The sequence below is a fragment of the Hyposmocoma kahamanoa genome, unplaced genomic scaffold (genome assembly GCF_003589595.1).
Source record: "Hyposmocoma kahamanoa isolate Upper Pololo Valley unplaced genomic scaffold, ASM358959v1 102, whole genome shotgun sequence".
NCBI lineage: Eukaryota > Metazoa > Arthropoda > Insecta > Lepidoptera > Cosmopterigidae > Hyposmocoma > Hyposmocoma kahamanoa.
The window spans coordinates 12,153,747-12,164,866 of NW_020653337.1; the positions used below are offsets into that span (position 1 = coordinate 12,153,747).

Here is an 11,120-nt window from a genome sequence, read left to right on the forward strand (position 1 = left end):
TAAATATAATAATTAACCACTTCATTAATTCATGTTAAACGGTTTAGTAACGCGTAAAGAAGGCCCCCCTTCAATTAGTCGGATAATGACAGCTAAGTTATTAATTTAATAAGTAGGGGAGGTCGGGTGACAACGAGTCAGATGTCAAATCGGGTTTTGACAGCATTGTTATGCACAGTACGAGTCACCATGTCCCTGGATAAAAAGTTTATTATAATCGTCACAAACGTAATTTAATTTTGTAAAATACATACATTTCAAGTAAATTTTAGAACATTTGTGCACTACAGCCGATTCGTATCAATTTAGACTCCAAGAAATGACGATCCTAAAGTCACAAGAATAATTTTGTCTGTAGATGTTACAATCGGTATTCGTATTTTCTCGGATTGAAATCGGAATTAGTGCACAAGCTACATCCGAAGTTGGTCCAAGTTTTCTAGATTTGAATAGTTTTAACTAAGCTAAACGCGCTTACGGTAATCGGTAACACACATCATCACCATCAAAATATTTATACGTCCCAGTCCTGGGCACGAGTCTCCTCTCAGACGAGAGTTCAGTCCACTTCACTCGTTTTCCAAGGGTTGTGAACCTTCAACGTACAGATTTTAGCACGATGTTTTTCTTCACCGAAAAATTAGAATAAATATAAAAAAATTCGAATTAAATTTCGCGCAAATCTCTACTTGAGAGACGGTAGGTTAGGCTACCACGGCTTTTTCGGTAAAATACAATGTACCAAAATAGTGTAAAACATCAGTGCTAGTTCCCGCCTTCATGCAAAATTCTCGTTGAATATCTTCACAATTTTCATTTAGCATTCGAAAAGCGGCGTTGAATCGTAAATTTTCAAGGAAACACCAAGACTTCTTTCATAAAATTTTAATTCTCTAATTCACCCCACGCTGCTCTCATAAAGCGTGTAATTACCCTAAAAGGTCTTAAGCACGAATGTTATGACGGCGTTTATTAAAAGTATTCAACGGCTTACTGTGGAACCTTTCACATTTCTTTTCCTCATTCCATTTATACATACCGCTTAAATTTAACGAAACATTGTGGAAGTAAGCAGTAAAAACTGTATTCGACACTAAAACCAAAAGTAACCGCAATATTAGGTACTTGTATAAAAACAGTCACGTGTGTTATAAAACCGATACCAAAACTCTATTTTCATGGAAATTATTAATGTAACTATAAAATATATACTCTATATAGTTACTTCGAAAAATTTCAAACGACAATTTATAATAATTTAAAATTTTAAACTCACTATTTGTGTGTTTGTGTGTGTGTGTGTGTGTGTGTGTGTGTTTGTTTGTGTGTGTGTGTGTGTGTGTGTGTGTGTGTGTGTGTGTGTGTGTTAACGGTTACTGAGGATGCGATAGTACTAATAATCCAAATTCCCTTAGAAATAAATTAGAAATAATTCACAAGTTCATCATATACAAACACATCGTTTCATAAAAGCAAACAGTGAATAAACTAAACTTGCAATATTGAGTGACTGGCAAGATCAACGCAATTGATTGTTGAACTAATTGGGTTGATAAAATGCACTATGCTCAAAATTTTAAGATACCGACAAAGCGAAAGTGAAAAAAATAAACAACATTCAAAATACACCTCCATTTCTAAATTGAAGAGCTCAAATTCGACATGATAATAATTGGAGAGGAAGAAGTCAAATTTAATAGCGAATTAAATGATACGTGCCCTGATTGGAAAATGTATGCTTATTCAGATCGAGGGATCTCCTCTCTCCCCTCCCGTACCTCCACTCGGTTGATTTGAAATGAATGGTAATAATGGCCTGGCATCCCGTTCGCATCGTTTTGTATGATTATTCCTGATTAATTATTTGTTGGAATTTCGCTGCCTAATTTTTCGGAACGGGATTTTTCCGCTTTGCCTGACGTTTTAATTTTATCTTATCGTCGGGGAGCTTTTTGCATGAAAGTGTATTGAATATTCAATATATATAAACCGTGTATAGCGCACATAGATAATAAAAATTTATAAAATTATAAGTCCAGGGTTGCATTCCCTTGTTTCAGAAATCAAAAATCTGGATCGTATCAGAGTTTCGCTTGCTATTGAATCATGTCATTGAAGTCCCGAGGGTCGACGACTGATGCGAATATCAAATCGCTGCCACCCCTTGAGTCCATAAAGCTCTCCATTATCCGATGGGGAAAAGCAACACCTATGTCTGTCAAGTGTCACAAACTGATTCATTCACAAATATCAAAACGGTAACTCAGTTATAGCTACTGCAGAAAACTAAAATTATAGCTCATTAACTGCGCTGCTTTCTTCATTTGACGTCGATTGCGCTTTGTAAGTTTTTGCCGATCGAAAACCTGTTCTGTATGAAGCTTGAAAGTGCGATTTTTGTTCGTCAAGTTCTGATGTTTATACTCCCGACTGGACGCTCCCAAGGGACCCGAGCTGGCACATTCTGACTACTGAACTAAGTAGAAAGATAGAACAGAATTAAGCCGGCCAATTATCCCGTATTGGATTTATTGGTAATCTCTACACGAATGGGCGCGGGGGTGCGAGAAACAACTTTTGATGATGCCTCGGTCGCTATTATGAAGAAACTTGTTGCAATTTTTATTTGGAGGATTTATAGAGCGTCTTCCTCTCGCGGTTTGTTTGGTTCTTGATTGTGTGCAGACAGATAAAAGTAAGCCTGGTGGTGTTTTATTACGGAGTCTATCATTTATAAGAAGTGAACGAAACGGATAACTATTTGTACAATGAACGTATACAAGCAGACTCTATCACAAACAAAAACATAGTAATCTATAGATACCTAGATAGTATATTATATACGTATATACTTACACATCGACGATAAAGTGGCAAGACCTAACCACAAGTTTGAATGTTACCAATTTAAACGCAATTTTTTATCAATACAAGGATTGATAAAAGTACACATGCCCCAATGATTCAATGAAAAACATCATAAAGCACCCAGGACACGTTTATTTTTCGATTCCTGTACAATCGTGTATTTGTAGGTATATATCACCAAAACATAATACCTATCTGAATTAATTAAGACAATTTCTTTACTTTTAATTACTTATATCAAATAATGAGGAAAAAATTTACATTCCAAATGTATACCAAGGTTTGTATATCTAAGAGCAGTAATGCAATCGCATTTAAACAAATTAAAATGAAAAACAAATATTTAATGTCTATCTAAATTTTATTGCGCCCATCCCCAGCTGGTCCACTATCGAGTATTTCTCAGTGTGTGCCATAAAGAAGGGTCATTTCGAGATTTATGGCGTCCACCCTTTTTGACAAACAAGCCGAACTATGAAAGGCGACAGTCAGATGTAAGATATTTCAACCATCGGCAAATTGAGTCCTTAAATCTCACTATAGACTTGTTTCTTCGAACTACTTTTAGATCCTCAGTATTTTATCGTGATAACGTCGAACAATTCGATATCCATACGGTGGCACTTATAGTGTGACATGACGTGGCGCGAAATTGTGAAATTTTAAATCACTACTATAGTTGAACGTCGTATCTAATGATAAACAATTACGCAAACCTCTTTATTTTCGCAAATGACATGATTTTAGAACAAATGCTTCGCCAAATACTTAAATTCAAATCAAAATTTGTATACACATTGCTGTACCTTGCACAATTTACGAGAAAACTGTTATCAATGTTAGGATACCAAACTATATGTTATTCACAAATATAGGGCGATTGATATTATTTGCATTAACATAAAAGCGAATATATGTTCCCAGTCTATTGGTAAAAAAATGTTAGTGATACGTCATAGCCGTCACTCGAGCTGCCCCTGGGGACTATAGATCTTAAAGTTTTGTTAGCTTGCATACTAGCGTTAAAAATGAAACTACCATGTGGTAGTATTCGGTGATGTTTACAAAACTGGTAATGGTGAGTAAAAAAAATCATGTGATTACCGTAAAATAAAAAAAAACGGCAAAATTGTAGCCCTATAATTCATTTTAATAGCAGTAGAGCTCCTTGTGAAAGAGTTCGTTCAGAGAAGTACTGCCACAGTACCTATTTCTGCCGCTACGCGGTAATATACTCATTACTTCGTTCAGATTTTGAAGGGTACGGATACTGGTGAAATTACAGGCACATGAGACTTGTTGTCTTAGGGTGACAGGCACGGTGGCAGCGATCCGCGGGTCTTTGCGTTTTAAAGCTCTGAGTGGCACTACAACTACGAATATCGTTTTTTTTTCTGTAACAATAAATCAATCAAATATAACAGTATCTTTGCGCTGATAAAGGTACTGTTTATAGTATTTGCAAATATGTTGCCTACAAATCAACGATATCTCCTTTCTCGAAATTAGTACAGACCTCAAAGTCCTTATGGTAACATATTGTAATCGTAATACATACATGTTTTTCAGATCGAGTTAAATGCTTAATTTTCAGTTTATTTTACCATAGTCACGAAAGAATAACGTACTGTGTACATACAGTGGTGTGATCGATCATGGTACGCGTCATTCACCAAATATGAATATTGACAGCGCCACATTAGGCGGCCCCTGGGGATCATATACTGGACACGGCTTCTCTCTTTAAGTTACTATTCAAAGACGTGAAGTTTTTTTATTTCCACCTAAGTAGGTGAAGCTATTATGAAAAAATATTGAGAGAACAAATTTATATTTTACAGAGATAAATTGCCATATAATTTAAAAAATGTTAGTGCACTTCTGCCGTATGAAGCTAATAAAGTATATTTTGTGTCAGTTTCATAACTTATTAAAGATATAACATGTAGCAGTTATTTTATAAATACATCCATACCGATAAAGTCGGAACGCCACAAATCTCACAGAACACGGAGTCTATCCATATTTTATTTGAACGTGCGGTATTTCCCTAATGCTACCGTTAAGCAAAATATATTGATAATTATTTTAGTTAGTGTTCGTAAATATTCAATTGGCAACGTTCTTATTTAGATGAACATTGCATATTACGAGAAATAATATTATGCCAAATTCATGATCGATGGATCCTGAGGTAAATTTTATTCATTAACGACCTTATTCGTAGATAAATAATCAATGTGTATTTCATTTCCAAAGTTTAAGAGCTAAATTTTTAAACTCGCCATAATAATTAAACAGATAACTTTATCTAATGTTTATGGTAGAATAATTTCATACTTAACTACCTATGCATAAATTTTATAAAATGTTTAACTTCACTATGCCTGAGATTCACCCCCTTCCTCTTCTTGCGCTGTTGGTTTACCTTCGTCCTCCCCTTCCGCTTTGGTTTCTCCTCCTTCTTTTTCAGTAATAATTTGTCCATCTTCTCCTGTGACAACATTACCATTTTCATCGGTAACCGGCTTACCACCGCCACCACCGCCACTACCACCATCCACTTCGGTCGTATTTGAATCTGATTCTTTGCTACCTTCTGAGTCCAAACCGTGTTCTTTACTTTTTTCACCACTTGTTTTCTCCGTATTTTTTTCATTGTCTGTTTCACGTTCTTCTTCTTCAGGTGAATCATCAAATGTAGGAGGAAACTTGGGCGTAACGAAAATAGTCGTGGTCGGAGGACCCGACTTCCATTTAGAGCCATTCGTGAAGCCAGCAAGGGGCATAGTGAATGTCGCTTTTTCTGCATGTTTGTAGCATGTACATTTACAGTTTCTATCGGAACGAGCAATGTCGAAATTAAAGTCTAAGCATTTTCGAACGCACATATAGGTTTTGGCGTAATCTTGACATGCCCTTGTCATAGTTTGTTGAAAACCATAACGTCGTGCTCCCGCAGCATCTAGAAAAACAGTGTAAAAATGAGACTTAATTGCGTATAAATATATTTTATTGACCTCGATTCGTATATGGTCTCGAAGAGTCCCTTGTGAGTCCTTTCGAGACCATGGACGTTGCAACACGTGCGTTGGAAACGTCGAACAAAATAAAATATTTTTTAATTTATATTAATATATATTTTTTAAATTTATATAATTTAAATATATATTAACAATTTATGAAGCTATGGTTTTTTTAAACCAAATAACGTGAGAAAATCGTGAAAATTTAACGCAGTATTGTATCAAAATTAACAATTTGTTTTTTTTTATACGAGTTTTACCTTTGGCACATCACAATATGAAATATAAAAATAGGCAAATTAATAGTGAAACATAACAATACCCGGTCGCGTATTGTTTTCGTCTTCGTTTAAATCCACTGCAACAAGTAAATAATCATAGTAACAAAACTGGGTGGTGGAAATTTTTTTTGTTAGAAAAAACTAATCTCCATTTGTCATGATGTACAAATAAACGGACGACGGGTCTAATACACAAACCACGAAAAAAATGTCCCAAGTCAACCTATTTAAACGTAGTGACATGTAAAGGAATATGAAAAAGCTAAGACGTTGAATTTAAATTGTAATGTCATCGCAGTACTGTATAATTTTGCTTGCTACGCTGTCAGTCGAACAAACGAAGACTAAAGCGTGAATGACGCTCCGTATACGATTTTAACGCCCTATAAGTTCGGACATTTTTTAGCGCGGACCCAACGTCCATATAATTGTAAGTCAATGCCATTTGTCGTACAATTAGGTACACACAAAACTTCAAACTTGCAAAACTTGTATTTGGATACCGCCTTTCTTAGTCACAATATAATTTATACATATAAAATTTAACTTAGATACACCTTTATAACCGCCTATCATTAAGCTATGTATCCCTTTACTTTACCTGGTATTTTCGTATTGTTTTCAAAATTTTGCACGTCCGAGCTGTTTTCAAATTCTGATAGATCCACTGAAACACGAAATTAATATTAATGTTGTAATTTTATATCTTTCCTTTAACTTTTCTAAAATACAGTCTCGTAAGCTGGGTAGTTAAGGGTTTAAGTAAATTTAAAGTTCTCAGTTGCAAAATTACAAGGACTTTTATGATCTTATTATTTATTATGCTAACGTCATAATGTATAAAATAACCGTTTTTTATTATCACCGATCTTCATAGACGAGGACAATTAGTTAAATATACGTCATGGCCCTCATCTTCGGTCTTTATTGTCACCACCAGCAAAAAATATATACATGTACAAATAGATTTCTCACCAACGGTCGATTCTTGTGCACATATCATTAAAAAATTAATTGTAAAAAATGTCAATACAGTACACATCTTCTTTGTTATTGTTATTACATCTAAATGAAAGTGTTCTAAAGAGTGCTTAAAATGATCACGTTTTCACTCAGGACGGTGGCCATAAACATGCTTATTTGCAATTGTAATCAATTTATTATCGCTCCTTCTAATATTTCAGTACCACTACCTTGAGATCACAATGGCGATAGTAGCTAATAAACGTGTAAAATATTTGCAATTTGCCGTACAAGATGATCAAAGATTTTACGCAGTCGTTTGTGACTATTGGCTCCGTAAACTTATGGTACAGGTACTTGTAGCTACGATAACAACTTCAAGTACTTTTACCATAAGTCAGATGCAGACTGTGCGTGTATGTAGTGTACGTGAGACATAAAGGTATTTAACATCACACATATTCTGTGTTTGTAGAGAGTAATTTACACTTCCTAATGAAATCGGGCATACCATCTGGTCAGGACCTATAGCATCCAAGAGGATTTCTACCTTCCAATGAAAAGCTTTTACCGTAGTTGCTCATACCTAGAATTAAAATTTCTAAAAAACATTTAAATTGTACATGTAGTTATTATTCTGAAACTAATAAACCTTCAAATGTTTATACCCTAGTGAAAAAAATTAAAATTCGACATCTCACAAATGATGATGGATAATACAGACGAAATAAGTACAAAAAAATCTAATTAATAAATCAGGAATGCAATGCCATCGGACAGACTGCGACCGGATTCTCGGAAGAGCATCTCTATGGCCACCCAAATGATGATTTCATTATCAGTATGATTTTGATTGATGTAAGAAAAGAAATCGGACTCACTAATTCCTATCATAACTAACATGCCAGCTTTCTCATTCCTTAGAACTAATTTATCTGTGAAGCGCCGATGGTTTTTAATTCTACCACTCTGAAAATAATCCTAATAAACTTTTATAATCAGCCTACGACTCGAAAAGTTCATCGTAGACTTAGGCGAATAATGAATTGGGCAGTGACAGCAATAAATACAAAATTTGACCGTCGTGGTGGACCTGCAAAAAACACTTCTGCGCAATAAGACCACCTATTGTTTTTATTTACATAGTATACAATCATCATGATCATCATATCTGCCGGAAGACGCCCTGAACATAGGCTTCCCCTAAAGATTGCCCGTCTAACCAGTCAGACGTGACGCGCAATCGGTTACCCGCCGCCCTTACCAGGTCATCCGTCCTCTAGTAGGGCCGTTCCACTGAACACCTTCCGGTTTGTGGTCTCTATTCAAGAACCTTTCTGCCCAACGGCCGTCAGTTCCACAAGCTATGTGCCCTACCCAAATGGTAGTTGAAGTCAACTTGCTTTAAGCTATATAGGTGACTTTCGTTCTTCTAGGGATCTCCTCATTTCTGATTCGATCACGTGGAGAAACGCAGAGCAGTACTCGATCCATAACTTGTTGATATACAGACCGGTAAATAATTGAACGGTCCGCCTAAGGAATAATAGTTACCGCCGCCCATATTTAATATGATTAATATGTTGCTGGTTGTGGGACAAAAGATCTTAAGTCTCCCAAGAAACAAATTGTTACAGTTTATTACTGGTAATAAATAGGTGTAAAAACAATAAAAAAGGTATTCAAGAGGAAAGTCGCAACGGTGTTAGGTTCAGGTCTGTCGGCCTACACCCACTACGGTACAAATTGCGATATTAAGCACGAGACGTGATGAAAAAACACGTGCTGAATATAAATTAGGCAGTAGGAACGCTAATCAATATAAACGATGTTAAAGAAGATTAGAAAAATCCTGTAAGAAAACAAATTTCGCAATGTTGGCAAGAAGTGTGAAAGCTTCTTGCGATTTGTTTATACTCTGATGAGTTATTTTGTTGTAATTTTTTTTTAATCACTGTTTTGAGCGTAGGATAAAAAAGCAGTCAGGCGATGTTGGTACGAAGTTAAGTTTCAGGAGTTTAAAGTTTCTTCTCTCACATAAGGCATACAGAATAAACAAAAATAGAGAAAACTAAAATTTCATATGTATTTTTCTTTTTTTACTAATTTGATACATAATAAATAATAAGTAAGTATAGTTAATAAAAAATATGCCATATCCACTGTTTCTTTTGGCACCGGGTCTTAAAAAGTCGTGAAAATAACGCAAGGACGAAATTGAATTTGATTCCGATACGTAAATTTTGTTTTAGACTATTTGTCTCCCTCGGATCAGGGCGGCCAATAAGTCGGTGTTAATTTAATTAGTTGTTGCAAATTAAAACGGCAATTTTTTTCAAGTGAAGCGTTTAAAGAAAAGTTACTATTATAAAAATGTCACACTTAAACAAATTCGAAGAAAGCAATGTCAATTACAAAAGTAGAGTGAATCCGTAAAGATTACAAATTGTAAAGTAGATGAACAAATGCAAGGTCTTATCGCACAATCTTATAGTAGCAGTAGAGCATCTTGTGAAAGAGTTCGTAAAGGGTAGTACTGCCAAAGTACTGCCTTACCTATTTCTGCCGCCAAGCAGTAATGTTAGCATTACTGTGTTCCGGTTTTAAAGGGTAAGAGTGCTGGTAAAATTACAGGCACTTGGGACTTGTCAACTTATGTCTCAGGGTGCCGGGCGCAGTGGAAGTGCCCCTCAGATCTTTGCGATTTAAAGCTCAGAGCTTTAATAAAGGCATATGTGCGCCTGATGGTAACGTCTGTCCATAAGGACACGATCTTGCTCGTCCCGTCACTTGTTATTATAAAAAAAATAATTGGTATTATATTATCATTTTGAATATCGATAGGTTGGGTTTTGTTAGTTGTTCAATGACTCAAGCCAACCATTTTGATTCGAGAATCTTTAGTCCTCATGGCGAGGCTGATACATTTGTTATGATGTGTTCAAATCGCACTTCAGTAACATCAAGTATTTTTATGGGCTAAGCGCAGATGGTACTCTGTGAGAATGGAAATGCCTTATCACTCTTACCCGAGGTCCTCTCTGAGTCGTGGTGTCTCCAGTTGTCGTAATGAGCTCAAGTTTCTTGTGATATCGTTGATATGGTTAACAACTAATTTTCAAATTAATCCGCATGGAAAATATGGACTAAAATAACAAAAGCTGTTTTACCTGTGCGTAAACTTAGATTACTTCATAAAATTTAGTTTTAGCTATTGTTATAACGACAAAAAAAAATGTGCCTTATGATGATAGATGGCGCTAAGCACATAGAAAAATTCGTGAGATCGGCTGGTTCGTTCCGTGGCTTAGTTGGTATAGCGTCTGCCACGATATGCTAGAAGACGTCGGTTCGAATCCGGCAGGATCGAAGGAATTTTTTCTGAGTGTTTGATCTTTGTATTAATAATTATAAGAAGCTAGTGGATTAATTTCATATAAAAATCATTTAATGTCAATTCAATAAAAATTTAAGCATTCATTTGTTATAAACACAACATGATGCAATATACTAGTCAGCGTAGCTCATTGCAACATTCATTTGTGTCTTAGATTTGAGCTCTACATATGCATAGGTGTTCTTTTTCTTTATACGAATACTTCCTACAGATAAAGTAATTGGTGAAATTACAGGCATAGGGGACTTGTCAACTTACATCTCAGGGTGACAGGCACAGTGGCTGTACCCCTCGGATCTTTGCGATTTAAAGCTCTGAGTGATGCATGTCCGTCCCGTCACTTGATATTATAAAAAAAAGGTAATGCGATGATTAAACATAAAATGAATATACGATTCAAATCTGTCGCTTTGATTCTCACCAAACATTCAGATTAGGGAGGCATGTAGCCAATGGATGGTGCCTACCGTGGAGCGCACAGGATGGAGCCTCCACCTCGTATTGTTTTTGCAAATAAATTCAATGAAGGAGCAACCTTTTCAATGTTCTCAAAACTATTTCAGATCTGTTTTGCGACTGCTGGAT

General features: G+C 35.6%; 1 protein-coding gene across 3 annotated transcripts; it reads right to left on the minus strand.

Moving 5' to 3' along the window:
- Nucleotides 1–5,053: 5,053 nt before the first annotated feature.
- LOC113236854 lies at nucleotides 5,054–7,297 on the minus strand. 3 transcript variants are annotated; one of them, XR_003310986.1, is made up of 4 exons: nucleotides 7,025–7,297; nucleotides 6,777–6,842; nucleotides 6,217–6,252; nucleotides 5,054–5,833 (listed from the first exon to the last, which is right to left on the minus strand). XR_003310986.1 is itself a non-coding variant. In XM_026473066.1 (4 exons), the coding sequence occupies exons 1-4, from the start codon at nucleotides 7,215–7,217 to the stop codon at nucleotides 5,250–5,252; spliced, it is 753 nt and encodes a 250-aa protein (XP_026328851.1). In that variant the 5' UTR covers nucleotides 7,218–7,297; the 3' UTR covers nucleotides 5,054–5,249. The 3 variants fall into 3 exon arrangements, 2 of the variants coding, with proteins under 2 accessions (XP_026328851.1, XP_026328860.1); XM_026473066.1 differs by having other exon boundaries at nucleotides 7,151–7,297; XM_026473075.1 differs by lacking the exon at nucleotides 6,217–6,252 and having other exon boundaries at nucleotides 7,151–7,297.
- Nucleotides 7,298–11,120: the final 3,823 nt, after the last annotated feature.

Bases quoted from the DNA above. Each gene is read 5' to 3' on its own strand.
- LOC113236854 (XM_026473066.1), bottom strand. From the start codon at position 7,217: ATGTGTACTGTATTGACATTTTTTACAATTAATTTTTTAATGATATGT. The intron at 6,843-7,150 runs GTGAGAAATCTA...TTCGTGTTTCAG, and splicing joins TGCACAAGAATCGACCGTTG to TGGATCTATCAGAATTTGAA. The intron at 5,834-6,216 runs GTATTGTTATGT...CTGTTTTTCTAG, and splicing joins CGAAAACAATACGCGACCGG to ATGCTGCGGGAGCACGACGT.